At 39.5% G+C, this 15,628-nt stretch overlaps 1 protein-coding gene across 2 annotated transcripts in view; it reads left to right on the top strand.

Annotated features, from left to right (window-relative positions):
• ADK (adenosine kinase) overlaps window positions 1–13,073 on the top strand; it is a 591,886-nt gene extending 578,813 nt beyond the window's left edge. The window contains exon 11 of one of the 2 annotated variants that reach the window (XM_023204899.2): window positions 12,669–13,070. In XM_023204899.2, coding sequence (XP_023060667.1) covers window positions 12,669–12,793 — 125 coding nt within the window. In that variant the 3' untranslated portion in view covers window positions 12,794–13,070. Of the gene's footprint in view, window positions 1–12,668 lie in introns of both variants that reach the window. The other variant, XM_023204900.1, reaches the window with a different exon arrangement.
• The last annotated feature ends 2,555 nt before the right edge of the window (window positions 13,074–15,628 follow it).

A 15,628-nucleotide genomic window follows, 5' to 3' on the forward strand; every position in this document is an offset into this window, starting at 1 on the left:
ATGTTATGTTATGTTATGTTATGTTATGTTATGTTATGTTATGTTATTTTTTGAGACAGAGTCTCACTCTGTCACCCAGGCTGGCCTACAGTGGCACAATCTCAGCTCAACACAACCTCCACCTCCCACGTTCAAGCAATTCTCATCCCTCAGCCAACCGAATAGCTAGGATTATGGGCACACACCACCATACCTGGCTAATTTTTGTATTTTTAATAGAGATGGGGTTTCACCATGTTGGCCAGGCTGGTCTTGAACTCCTGACCTCAAGTGATCCACCTATCTCGGCCTCCAAAAGTACTGGGATTACAAGTGCAAGCCATCATGCCTGGCCTGATTATTATTATTATTATTATTTTATGTTTTGTTTATTATGTATTTATTTTTTTTGAAACAGAGTCTCTGTCGCCCAGGCTGGAGTGCAGTGGCCCAATCTCAGCTCACTGCAAGCTCCACTTCCCAGGTTCACGCCATTCTCCTGCCTCAGCCTCTCGAGTAGTTAGGACTACAGGCGCCCGCCACCACAACAGACTAATTTTGGTTTTGTATTTTTAGTAGAGACGGGGTTTCACCGTGTTAGCCAGGATGGTCTCAATCTCCTGACCTTGTGATCTGCCTGCTTTTTTTGTGACTGGGGTCCAAAGTGCTGGGATTACAGATGTGAGCCACTGCGCCCAGCCCTGATTATTATTTTTAATGGGACTGTGTATGTTTTCTATTTATTCCTAATTTTACTGTTTCACTTTTTCCACATCTTCTACAGTTATTGGGTATGACTTTTATAATCAGAAAAACAATTTTTTACTTGCTTTCTTAAAAATAAATAATATCTTAGTGAAGGCCTGAGGGGTTCTTGTAGGTGTAATATGGATGGCCATGGAACTGCTATGGCTTCAGGCTTTATATATATGAGGTATTGCTATCTATTCACGGTATTCTCTGACCTTTAAATTTATGTGGCTTAAAATATATTTTCAACACATAAACATTTGTATATTTTTCCAGGTGAACAGTGTACTACCTAGATGTATAATAACTTAAATTTAGTGTAAAATGAGTTTTTTTAGAACAAATTATATATATGTGTGTGTGTGTGTGTGTGTGTGTGTGTGTGTATTTCCAAAAACTTTAAAATGTTTAAACTCTACATAGGCATATGGTGGTCTACTATATATAAAAGGTTTCTGGGAACTATTTAAGAAGATAAAGATAGAGCCACTGACATGTATTTATACTGTATCTTTGGGAAAACAATTTCAGCATAATACATACTTGTAAAAAGTGAATTAGTAAAACTGTATTCTGAATGGGCACAGAGGCTCACACCTGTAATCCCAGCACTTTGGGAGGCTGAAGTAGAAGGATTGCTTGAGCCCAGGAGTTCAGACCAGCCTGGGCCACATAGTGAGACTCCTCCATTTCTACAAAACATAGAAAAGTTAGCCAGGCATAATGGCACACACCTGTAGTTCTAGCTACTCAGGAAGCTGAAGTGGGAGGATTGCTTGAGCCCAGGAGTACAAACAAAAACAAAAACAAAAACAAAAAAACTTTGTTCTTCCAAGTTTATAAAGTGCAGCTTGCTTACTTGTTGACAAGCTGCTGAATGTAGAATGAACAGTACACAGTCTACTGGGTTTTAAGTTCCAGCTACCATGAAAAACTGTTAAGGAATTATAAATGGAAAAGAGAAAATGGACTCATAAAAACTTTGTTCATTTCCTTCTAAAATATCCCTAGCTCTTATTAAGTGTCTCCATTAAGGCTTCCATACCCACTGACAATATTTCTCGGTTCTCTATAAACGACACTAAGAAAATTCTACATGTTGTATCTCTTCTACAGTAACTACATGGAATAGACAGCTTAAGTTACATTGCCTTTTGACCACACCAGCAATCCCACCTCTATGTGCTTTGAGGAAACTAGTGTAGCATCTCCTCTTTTTGTACAACTTAAACATATGTTTCAGGTCTCATGTCAAATACTAGATATAATGTGTCAATTTATTGATCACACTTCATAACATCAGTAAAAGTCTAAATGAAATCAACCAGAAGATAATAGGCGCACCAATTGTTAATGAACAGAGGTTCATTTGGAAAGATTGTTCCAAGATTCAGAGCCGGCTAACAATAACCCTAGGAACCCAATTTATTGTTGATGAGAGATTCTCACCTTATGCCTCGACAGCTAGAGGACCTAAAGTCTATAACGTCTCCTAAAGCTGGGAAAAGCCTGAGAGGTCCAGCTTGATACGCCTATCTGTAAAAGGATAGAGAGAAGGAACCAAAGTAAAAAGTCAACGACGACGGCCTCAGCATATGAGTTGTTGGTTTGGAAAAACCCTCATTGATGTTTTTTGTCCTCCGGTATAATGCCTCCTATGTCTGCTCTCTTGGCTATGTTGAAAAGCATACATACAGAGCTGTGCTCTTCATTTTCAAGATGATGTACTGATGAGGACCACAAGCCAGTGGCACTGGGAAAAAGGGATCCTAAGAGACTTTTTCATATTGAACACACATTCAAAGTCAGTTTTTTAAGATTTTGCTTTTTGGACTCTTGGTAAGCCCAAATCTTGTTCTAAAAAGAGCAGATATTTTTGTTTTTGTTTTGTTTTCTTTTGTTTTAGATAGTGTCTCACTCTGTCTCCCATGCTGGAGTGCAGTGGTGTAGTACAGCTCACTGCAGCCCCAACCTCCCAGGCTTGGGTGATCCTCCCACCTCAGCCTCCTGAGTAAGTAGCTGAGACTACAGGTATGCACCACCATGCCTGGCTAAATTTTTGAATTTTTCTGTAGAGACAGAATTTTGCCACATTGCCTGGGCTGGTCTCAAACTCCTGGCCTCAAATGATCTGCGTGCCTCAGCCCCACTAAGTACCATGCCTGACCTGTTTTTGTTTTTTCGTTGTTGTTGTTGTTGTTGCCCAAACTAGAGTACAGTAGGCTCAATCATAGCTCACTGCAGCCTCAACCTCCCAGCTCAAGCTCAGGTAGCTGGGATTGCAGGTGCATGCCACCACGCCCAACTAATTTTTTTTTTTTTTCTATAGAGATGAGTCTCCCTATGGTGCCCAGGCTGGTTTCCTGAGCTCAGATGATTCTCCCATCTCAGCCTCCCAAAGTGCTCAGATTAGAGGTGAGGCGTGAGCCACCCCACCTAGCCTTTTTTTTTTTTTTTTTTTTTGAGACGGAGTCTCGCTCTGTCACCCAGGCTGGAGTGGAGTGCTGTGGCCGGATCTCAGCTCACTGCAAGCTCCGCCTCCCGGGTTCATGCCATTCTCCTGCCTCAGCCTCCCGGGTAGCTGGGACTACAGGTGCCGCCACCTCGCCCGGCTAGTTTTTTTGTATTTTTTAGTAGAGACGGGGTTTCACCGTGTTAGCCAGGATGGTCTCGATCTCCTGACTTCGTGATCCGCCCATCTCGGCCTCCCAAAGTGCTGGGATTACAGGCTTGAGCCACCGCGCCGAGGCTTTTTTTTTTTTTTTAAATACCTGCAAGCCACATTTATCTGCTATTGTGTTTACCAACAACACTCTGGGGCTTGAGGCTGTGTTTCAGTGAATGAAATATGAAAAAGGACTTTCTTTACTTGCTGACACAGTACAGTATTTGTATCTATTAATAGCATATTGTTATTGTTGGTATTTTTTTTTTTTTTTGAAAAACACTTTATTTGAATAGTATACCTAAAATGCAGGGAGCTTTTAAAAATAGAGAGTGAGGCCAAGCATGGTGGCTCACACCTGTAATCCCAGCACTTTGGGAGGCCGAGGCAGGCGGATCACCTGCAGTCAGGAGTTCAAGACCAGCCTTGTCAACATGGTGAAACCCATCTCTACTGAAAATACAAAAACTAGCTGGGTATGGTGGCGTACATCTGTGATCCCAGCTACTCAGGAGGCTGAAGCAGGAGAATCACTTGAATGCTGGAGGCGGGGGTTGCAGTGAGCCAAGATCACACCACTGTACTCCAGCCTGGGTGACAGAGGAGACTCTGTCTCAAAAATAATAATAATAAAATAGAGGGTGAAGGACCAAACATCCTATAGAAAAATAAACAAAAGATAAAAATTAATTCACAGGGAGATTTGTTCTTTAAAGATATATAAAAAGATGTTCAGCTTCACTTCATAAGAGAAATCCAGATTAAAATTATACTGAAATATTTCTAACCCATCAGACTGGCAAAAATTCAAAAGCTGGACAGTATACTATATTGGTGAAGTTGTGGGGAAACGGGCACTCTTACATTACTAGTAGAAATATAAAATCCTTAAACCTCTATGAAGGAGAATCACTAATAAAACTATATATGCATATAGTTACTCATTAACCTAGCAGTTCTACTTCTAAAATTTATCCTGAAGATACGCCCCTAACAACACAAAAATACATATCTAAAAGGTTATTCATTGCAGCATTGTTTATATTTTTAAAACATTGGAAACCATGTAAATGTCCACACATAGGAGATAGATTAAACTACAGTGTATTTAAAATACATGGCGGTACTATGTAGCTGTAAAAAAGAATGAAGAAAATCTCTACCAATTGATGTAGAATGATTTCCAGGAGATTTTGTTTTTGTTTTGCTTTGTTTGTTTATTTGAGATGGAGTCTCGCTCTGTCGCCCAGGCTGGGGTGCAGTGGCACGATCTCAGCTCACTGCAACCTCTGCTTCCTGGGTTCAGGCGATTCTTCTGCCTCAGCCTCCCAAGTGACTGGGATTACAGGCACCCGCCACCATGCCCGGCTAATTTTTGTATTTTTAGTAGAGATGGGGTTTCACCATGTTGGCCAGGCAGGTCTCAAACTCCCAGCCTCAGGTGATCCACCTCCCTCAGCCTCCCAAAGTGCTGGGATTACAAGTGTGATCCATGGCACCCAGCCTCCAAGAGATACTTTTAAGTGAAAAAAAAAGAGCAAAGGGTAAGAGAGCATATATACTGTATTACCTCCTTTTGTGTTTTTAAAAAAAAAAAAAGAAAAGAAAAGAAAAAAAGGAAGAAAACATACATATATCTGCTTACTTTTACTAAAAGAATACAGGAAGATAAACCAGAAAACAATGAAAGTGGTTACTTACAAAGGATGGGGAGGAGGACATGATAAAGAAAGTGACACTTCTTTGAGCATATCTTTTATAGAATTTTTACTTTTACTTTTAGAAACATGTTAATGTTCTACATATTTTTAAAATATTAAATCAGTAAGGATAGAATGTAAGAAATGGGACTAAAACTGAAAGCAAACTGAAAAACATGAACCCAAGTTTTTCCAATCTTTTCTTAAGTAAAATGAGCTCCCCAAAGGGGGTAAAAAAGAGAACCAATCTGAGTAACATGCTGAACACAGTATTTGACTACATCAGAGAACAGAAAACCCTAAACTCTTTTTAGTAGATTTGGATTTTTTTTCTTTTAAAGTTAGGGATGAAGTGACTTTGAAACTATTTGAGATGTATTACAAAAGTAAGTAAATAAATAAATTTGTTGATATTGTTGGGAAATAGATTCTCACTATAGAAGAAGGAACATACAAATAATGGGATGAGGAAAGGCAAGAAATAACCCTGTGGAGATGGACTAGAATTGGGAATACTAGTGTCAGCTCAATTTCTAAAATAGGTCTCTGTACACATATATACATATACAGTTAGGGATATAAGTGTGTGTGTGCGTGACTATGTATACATGCATACTTCCTAGCTCTGTTCATTTACAGAGTCTAGAAGCAAAGAGCACACCTGCCTCCCAGATCTTAGTCCCTAATACCATTCTATGCTAAAAAGAACCAGTTATCCTCAGATAAATGACTAATTCCAGGGCATAGTGGAGCCCAGAACATTATGGCAGGACATAAAGAAGTGATCAAAAATAATGTGATGGCATATTCAAGGACACAGGAGCCACCAGCCTGAATGGCTCCCACTGGCAAAAACTGGAATATTTTAAGGATCAAATTAATTAAGGGCTGTAAGGGATTATAAACCATTGATTTAAAAAGAATTGAACCATTGATTTAAAAAGAATTGTGGACTGAGTGTGGTGGCTCGCACCTGTAATCCCAGCACTTTGGGAGGCTGAGGTGGGCGGACCACCTTAGGTCGGGGGTTTGAGACCAGCCTGTCCAACATGGTGAAACCCCATCTCTACTCAAAATACAAAAATTAGCCAGACATGGTGGCTCATGTAGTCCCAGCTGCTACTTGGGAAACTGAGGCAGGAGAGTCACTTGATCCTGGGAGGTGGACGTTGCAGTGAATCGAGATCATACCACTGCACTCCAGCCTTGGTGACGGAGCTCCGGACTCCACCAAACAAATAAAATAAAAGTAATTGTGCATTCTTATTGATAAGAAATAGATTTAAAATAATAAATGGGAGAAGAGGTAAGCTCTTGTTTATGGTAGAATGGTGAGGCCTGACTGGTAAATGTGAAAATCATTTCACGCCTGGAGTGGGAGGGGGTTGGAACTTCTGATAAAGAACAGAATATTTATGTGACTTTTTTTTTTTTGAGACGGAGTCTCACTCTGTCGCCCAGGCTGGAGTGCAGTGGCATGATACTTGGCTCACTGCAACCTCTGCCTCCCAGGTTCAAGCGATTCTCCTGCCTCAGCCTCCCAAGTAGCTGAGACTACAGGCGCCCGCCACCGTGCCCGGCTAACTTTTGTATTTTTAGTAGAGACGAGGTTTCACCATATTGGCCAGGCTGGTCTCGAATTCCTGACCTTGTGATCCACCACACTTGGCCTCCCAAAGTGCTGGGATTACAGGCATGAGCCACCGTGCCCAGCCAAATTTGATTTGAGGATTTGCTCAGTCTTTCTTTCTTTCTTCCTTTCTCTCTCTCTCTCTCTGGTTCCTTCCTCCCTCCCTCCCTCCCTCCCTCCCTCTCTTCCTTTCTTTTTTTGAGATGGAGTTTCACATTTGTTGCCCAGGCTGGTGTGCAGTGACATGATCTCGGCTCACTGCGACCTCCGTCTCCTGGGTTCCAGCAATTCTCCTGCCTCAGCCTCCCAAGTAGCTGGGATTGCAGGCATGTGACATCACACTTGGCTAATTTTTATATTTCTAGTAGAGACGGGTTTTCACCATGTTGGCCAGGCTGGTCTCAAATTCCTGACCTCATGTTCTGCCTGCCTCAGCCTCCCAAAGTGTTGGGATTACACGTGTGAGCCACCATGCCTGGCCTATGTGATCTTAAATTGTCTATTCACAAACTACTTGTTAGATGCAAGGGAAAAAATAGGTACTATACAATGGAGAAGTAGGACAACACCTTGATCGGGTGATCAAAATTCCTATCACCAGTGAACAGCAGATGGACATGATGTGCTTCTAAATGGGACACTTTGAGAAGGATCCATCATAATGTGTGTAGTAGTCTGCCTGGGAATGCATAATCATGAGAAAATGTTAGACAAACCCAAAATCAGAATCAGTCTATTAAAAATGGGAAAATAAATAAATAAATAATGGGATAAGTGCATCGGACACAGTGACTCACACCTGTAATCCCAGCACTTTAGGAGACTGAGGCGGGTGGATTGCTTGAGTCCAGAAGTTCGAGACCAGGCTGGGCAATATGGCAAAACCCCATCTACTAAAAGTACAAAAAAAATTAGCCAGGCATTGTGGTGTGCACCTGTGGTCCCAGCTACGCGGGAGGCAGAGGTGGGAGAATCACCTGAGCCTAGGGAGGTTGAGGCTGCAGTGAGCCAAAAACAAAATTACGCCACTGCACTCCAGCCTGGGCAATTGGAGTAAGACCCTGTCTCAAATAAATGAACAAATAAAATAAAAATGAGGTAGGGGATGACTGTATTCTTCAAAAGTGTCCATATCTCAAAAGTCAAAATCTGAGGAAATGTTTCAGATTTTTAAAAACTATAAAGGTACATCAGTTAAATCCTAAACTAGATTCTGTCCTAGAGGAGAAAATTTCTATATAGGACATTATTGGGTAATTGACTAAATTGAAATATGGACAGTAGATTAGATAACAGTGTTACTGAAGTTGATGTTGATGTCCACACTGTAGCTATATAAGAGAATATCCTTATTCTCAGAAAAGATGCACTGAAGTTTTTAGAAGTAAAAAGATATGATAAATGTAACTTGCTCTCAAATAGTTCAGGGTAATAAAATTGTATAAAGAGAAAGAGTACATGCAAATCGTGCAAAATATTAACAATATTGTGCACCTGGGTAAAGGATATACAGATGCTTTTTGTACTATTTTTATTCCTGCAAACTTTTTTCTGAATTTGGAATTCTTTTCAAATAAAATACACTTTGAGCAGGCTAATAATTAAAAATCTAAACTAAAATTATATTGGGAAACATTATGCTAAGTGAAATAAGCTAGACACAAAAAGACAAATATTGTTAGAATAGGCAAATTTATAGAGACAAAAAGTAGAGTAGCAGTTACCAGGGGCTGGAGGTAAAGAGGAGTGGGGAGTTATTGTTTAATGGGTACAGAGTTTCTTTTGGGGTGATGAAAAAGTTATAAAAATGCATAGAGGTAATAGTTGCACATTGTGAATGTACTTAATATCACTGACTTGTGCATTCAAAATTTGTTAAAATAGTAAATTTTATGTTATGTATCTTTTCCACAATAAAAGTATCTTGGGGATGTTTACTTACATTATAAAAGGATTCCCTACAATTCTTTAAATATAAGCTCCCTTTGTTTATTTAAACAATTTTATACAACTTTCAAGATTCACATCAGCTCCTTTTTGAAGACTCCACTTATAACTGATTATGTAGTATCTGTATTTCATTTTAGTTGGTTTTTTAAAATAGATTATTGAAAAGCTGACATTCACCTTGGGCAAAGATCTTAGCTTTTTTCAGCATCCAGGTTCTCCACTTGTCAAAGCAAAACACTCTTCAGAATACTTACTTCATTCATCATCTAGTTTTCTTAGAAAAAGGATGCTGGTGGTTTTGCTTCACAAAAATATTTCATAAACATAAGCTTTTTCTTTTTCTCACAATGATCATACCAGGGGGAATGAAGAAAACAGATGTTGCTTATAAGGCGTCTAATAGACATGTTTGCATTGTAAGCTGATCTGACTCTGAATTTGGCATCTGCTCCATTCACTGTGTGGACTGAGCATTTTAGCCTCACAGTTTGGCAGAAAAGTTAATATTGACTTTTGACTGTTACCTGAAAACTCAGTGATAAAATACTCTTACTAAACCTCTCGAGAGAGTGATTTTTACAGTCTCAGCAAATGTCTTTAAAATACATTATTCCATTAACCATATTAATTTTATTCTTTGGTTGGGAATACTTATTTATTTCATCTAATACAGAGCATTCCCTAAATCTGACTGGGAAAAGTCTGTGTGGTCAGAATGGTAGAAGAAGAAGGACATAAATCACTTATAACGTTCTCTACAGGTCATTATACCACAGCTTCTCAATTAACCTTCATTCCCCTCAGGCTGCCCAGGGCCTCAGGGACGGCCCAGAAGCCTAGCTGCAGCACAGTTGCTCATTATCATCTGCTCTTCTGAGTATTTGAGAGTTACTGCAGCAGCTCAGGTTTCCCCTAAGGGGAAGGTAGCCCAGATTCTTCTGCTCTTGACCTGCCTTATTTGCAATTATCCTTTTTTTCTTCTTTCACAGTTTTATTGTGGCATAATAGACATACAATAAAGTGTGCATATCTAAAGTGTACAATTGTATAACTTTGGACATATGTGTACACCCATGAAACCATCACTATGGACATATCCACTGCTCCCATGGCCTTTTCTAATCATGCCTTCCTGCTCCTTCTCATCCCCTTTTGGATTGTTTCCAGTTTGGGGCTATTACAAATAAAGCTGCTGTGAACATTCATTTACAAGTCTTTGTGTGGATGTGAACTTTCATCTACCTTGGGTAAATACCTAGAAATAGAATGGGTCATATGATATGCGTATGTTTAGCTTTTTAAGACTGACAAGTGGTTTTGCAAAGTGGTCTCACCATTTTACATTCCCACAATTAGTGTATGAGAGTTGATCACACCCTTGCTAACACTTGTTATAGTCAGTCTTTTCAGTTTTAGCCATTCTGTGGGTGTGCAGTGGTATCTAATTGTGATTTTAATTTGCATTTTTTAATGAATAATGATATTGAACATTTTTTCATGTGCTTATTTGGCATCTATCTTCTTTGCTAAAATGTTAAATACTTTTGCCTACTTTGTATTGAGTTGTTTCTTGTTATTGAGGTACCAAGTATTTAATTGTGACAAAGTTCAAATTATTTTTTCTTCTATAAAAGTTGTATTCTTAGCCAGGTGTGGTAGCTCACACCTGTAATCCCAGAGCTTTAGGAGGCCAAGGCAGGCAGATTACTTGAGCCCAGGAGTTCAAGGCCAGCCTGAGCAACTAGGCAAAACCCCATCTCTACAAAAAATGCAAGAATTAGCCAGGCATGGTGGCACACGCCTGTAGTCCCAGCTACTAGGAAAGCTGAGGTGGGAGAAGAGCTTTCAGTCCAGAAGGTTGAGGCTACGGTGAGCCATGACTGTGCCACTGTACTCCAGCCTGAATGATAGTGAGACACTGTCTCAAAAATAAATAAATTTTTAAAAAAGAAAAATTTGTACTTTTTACATCTTACTAAGTGATCTTTAGCAAACTCAAGATCACTAAGATTTTTTCCTATGTTTTCTCCTCAAGAGTTTTAGAATGTTATTCCTTACATTTATGTCTGTGATTCATTTCAGGTGAATTTTTGTAGATAGTGTAAGGTAAAGGTTGAAATGCTTTTTTTTCACACATGGTATCCATTGTTCTAATACAATTTGTTAGAGTATCCTTTCTCCATGGGATTGTTTGGGCCCCTGTGTCAAAAATCAGTTGGCTATACAGAAGTAGGTTTATTTCTGGACTCTGTTCAGTTCCATTGATCTATTTGCCTATATGTTAATACCATAGTGTCTTGGTTATTATCATTCTATAATAAATTTTGAAATCAGATAGTATAAATCCTCTGGCCTGATTCTTCTTTTTCAAAGTTGAGTTTTCACTAACCTAGGTCCTTTGAATTTTCATATAAATTTTAGAAGCAGCTGGTCAGTTTCTATAAGAAAAACCTGCTAGAATTGTTATTGGTATTCCAATGAATTAATAGAAAAAATCCTGTAGAACTGATAATATTGAATCTTCTGACCTTTGAATACTTTATGTCTCTCTATTTATTTAGGCTTCTTTTATATTTCTCAGCATTGTTTTGTCATTTTCAATGTGCAGGCCCTATACAACTTCTGTCAGATTTATTCTAAGGTACTTCAAATATTTGAAGTATGTGAAGTACCTTAGAATAAATATGGATAAATATTCTTAATATTAATGTTTAGTTAATTTTTTCGTTGTTGAGACAGGGTCCTACTCTGTTGCCCAGGTTGGGGTGCAGTGATGTGATCATAGCTGACCGCAGCCTCAACCTTCCAGGCTTAAGCAATCCTCTCACCTCAGCCTCCTGAGTAGCTAGGTTTACAGGCATGCACCACAACACCTGGCTAATTTTTGTATTTTTTGTAGAGACAGGATTTCACCATGTTGCCCATGTTGGTCTCAAACTCCTGAGCTCAGGCAACTCACCCGTCTTGGCCTCTCAAAGTGCTGGGATTATAGGCGTGAGCCACGATGCCTGGCTTATTCTTAGTAACTTCTAATTGTTCATTGCTCGTATGTATAATTATATATACACATTACCAGTATAGATAATTTATTTTTGTGTTTTTAGTGGAGACAGGGTTTCACCATGTTGATTTTGAGACACTGTCAACACATGCTTCCCTGTCCAGGTGCAGTGGCTCACGCCTGTAATCCCAGCACTTTGGGAGGCCAAGGCAGGTGGATCACCTGAGGTCAGGAGTTTGAGACTAGCCTGACCAACATGGTGAAACCCCATCTCTACTAAAAATACAAAAATTAGCCGGGTGTGGTGGCAGGCACCTGCAATCTCAGCTACTCGGGAGGCTGAGGCAGAAGAATCGCTTGAACCTGGGAGGCAGAGATTGCAGTGAGCCGAGGTCATGCCATTGCACTTTAGCCTGGGCAACAAGAGTGAAACTCCATCTCAAAAAAAAAAAAAAAAAAAGACCAGATTGACTTGATGGCAAGTTGTTGTGTCTCAACTTGAGCTCTTTAGAATAAATATTAGGGGAAGCTCATGATGTTTGGGAAGAGGCCTCCCGGCCAGGCACAGTGGCTCATGCCTGTAATCCCGGGCCGAGGTAGGCAGATGACGAGGTCAGGAGTTTAAGACAAGCCTGGCCAGCGTGGTGAAACCCCATCTCTACTAAAACTACAAAAATTAGCCGGGCATGGTGGTATGTGCCTGTAGTCCCAGCTACTCAGGAGGCTGAGGCAGGAGAATTGCTTGAACCTGGGAGGCGGAGGTTGCAGTGGCCAAGATGATACCACTGCACTCCAGCCTGGGGGACAGAGCAAGATTCCATCTCGGAGGAAAAAAAAAAAAAAAAGACCTCCCTAACAGCAACACTCAAGACTTTCTCTTACTGTCAAAGCTAAAGAATGAGATAGGTGCTTAGATCATATATTGGTCTGACCCAGTATGACATTTCTGCTGCTGTCACACAACACTCACGTTCTTTTTTGCCTGTGTTCTAGGTTTTCTGTCGCAACTGGTCTCTGACAAGCCTCTGACTGAATGTATCCGTGCTGGCCACTATGCAGCAAGCGTCATAATTAGACGGACTGGCTGCACCTTTCCTGAGAAGCCAGATTTCCACTGATGGAAGAGCCAAAAGCACAAGCCCAGGAGTGCAGACACTGCCCTGATTGCTTCCTGAGAATTCCCATATTAATAAAGAAGAAAATTATCTGCCATTTTTTCCTACTATAATAATGCTGAATCTTAATTTAGAGGGTACAAGGGTACGGTAATGCTTATAGAATCTTTATTATCTCAACAATCTAAAAAATGATGTTTATTTCCATAGTTTGATAGTGCCACTTAAATGCCAATTAAACAAAATTATAACATTTCAATATAAATTTTTATTTCATTTTCAATTACTTTATAAATTCATGTGTATTTAGTACACTGATTCTTTTTTTACATTTCTGCTTTGAATACAGATGCAATTTAATATAATAGATTTTTTAATGAATTAATCTTAACATAGTAATCTTTAGCTTTTTATACAAATATATTTAATTTAGGAGTATATGTGTGTATACACATACATACATAAATATACCACATATATACCTGATAGTCAAATAAGGTACAGAAATTTTATCTTGTCAAATTATGCCAAATAATCTCTTTAATGTGCACTCAAACATGTAATAAACTTTGGATAATTAAATAATGTGCCAAATTTAAGTTGTATTACAATATTCAAGTCATAGTCTTATGGAACTCTGTAATTTGATACAAACAAAAACTTGTCATATAGGAATTTTTTTCTGTCTTTTCCCTGTGTACAGCAAACTGAGGAAGAAAGATCATTATTTAATACTGGGCCCTGAAATGTTACCCAATTTGTTAATGGAATTATGAAGAACAGCAACATAATACACTGAAGAATAACTTAGTATCAGAGACCAATAAATCATTTTTTTAAGGAAGACAAAATGGTATAATTGGACTTCTGGAGTCAGACTTAGTTATGTGACCTCAGTTTCCTTTTCATAAAATGGGATAATAACCCTTACATAGAAGGTCATTGAGATGATTTGAGAGAGATTACCAAGTATAAGATATTTGTTTTAATGCCTTGTAAATGCTTAATAAGTGGCTGCTCTTATTATCATTATGATTATTTTCTTTTTTAAGAAAAAAAGATAATGTTTGTAAAACTGAATTCAAATCATAGGAAAGAATTTGGCCAGGCGCTGTGGCTCACGCCTGTAATCCCAACACTTTGGGAGGCCAAGGTGGGAGGATCACTTGAGCCCAGGAGTTCAAGACCAGCCTGGGTAACAAAGTGAGGCCCCACCTCTACAAAAAGTTTTTTAAATTATCCAGCCACAGGCTGGGCACAGTGGCTTACACCTGTAATTCCACCACTTTGGGATGAGGCAGGTATCACTTGAGGTCAAGAGTTCAAGACCAGCCCGGCCACCATGTTGGTAAAACTCCATCTCTATTAAAAACATAAAAATTAGCCAGGCATGGTGGTGGGTGCCTGTAATTCCAACTACTTGGGAGGCTGACACAGGAGAATTGCTTGAACCCAGGAGGCAGAGGTTGCAGTGAGCCAAGATCGCACCACTGCACTCCAGCCTGGGCAACAGAGTGAGACTCCATCTCAAAAAAAAAAAAAAAAAATTAGCTGTGGTGGTTTGCACCTGTAGGCTCAGCTACTCAGGAGGCTGAGTTGGGAGGATCGCTTGAGCCTAGGAGTCTGAGGCTATAGTGAGCCATGATCACACCACTGTACTCCAGCCTGGGCAACAGAGCAAGACCTTGTCTCAAATAAATAAATATATAAAGTCAAAAACTTGTATGTTGAACTATAGACAGTTGAGGACTATCTGTAGTGCAATTAATTTAAATGTAAAGTAGTTTGATATTTTACAGTGGTGCCAAAGCGATCCAATGGGGAAAGGAAAATCTTTTCAATAGATGATGCTATAAAAACTTGATATGCATAAGGAAAAAAAAATGAATCTTTGACCCTGACCTCATACCATACAAAAAATTAGAGATAAATCATGGTCACAACAGAAAAGTTAAAACTATTAGACTTACAGAAGAAAACAGGAGAATATTTTCACAAGTTGGGGTAAGCAAAAGTTCTTGGAAGGAACCATGAGAGCATGAGAGCACTAACCATATAACAAAAATATTGATAAATTAGATTGCAAAAAATCAAAACTTTATGTTCATCAAAAGACACTCTTAAGATACCCCACAGGCCAGGATACAATAATCACAACACATATATCTGAATTTATATGCAGAATATATCTTAATACTCTTATACTCAAAAATACAGATACTTTACAAAAGAAGATATATGAGTCACTAATAAGTACATAATAAAGTATTCAACATTGTTATCATGGGAGAAATGAATTTTAAGACCTCATTGAGGCAGGGCGCGGTGGCTCAACCCTGTAATCCCAGCACTTTGGGAGGCCGAGACGGGCAGATCACGAGGTCAGGAGATCGAGACCATCCTGGCTAACACGGTGAAACCCCGTCTCTACTAAAAAATACAAAAAACTAGCCGAGCGAGGTGGCAGGCGCCTGTAGTCCCAGCTACTCGGGAGGCTGAGGCAGGAGAATGGCGTAAACCCGGGAGGTGGAGCTTGCAGTGAGCTGAGATCCGGCCACTGCACTCCAGCCTGGGTGACGGAGCGAGACTCCGTCTCAAAAAACAAACACAAAAGACCTCATTGAGAGTACTCCTACACTAGAATGACTAAAATTAAGATGACAACACCAAATGTTGGAGAGGACATCCAGCAACATTGCTGATGGACTGAACAACCACTGAACATTGCCGATGTAAACTTGAACAACCACTTTGGGAAAAGGCCCTTAAGTTTTTTATAAAAAAGTAAACATACACCTATTCGTTCATCCAGTTGTTTCACTTCTGGGTATTTACCTA

The sequence above is a fragment of the Piliocolobus tephrosceles genome, chromosome 9 (assembly GCF_002776525.5).
Source record: "Piliocolobus tephrosceles isolate RC106 chromosome 9, ASM277652v3, whole genome shotgun sequence".
Lineage (NCBI taxonomy): Eukaryota > Metazoa > Chordata > Mammalia > Primates > Cercopithecidae > Piliocolobus > Piliocolobus tephrosceles.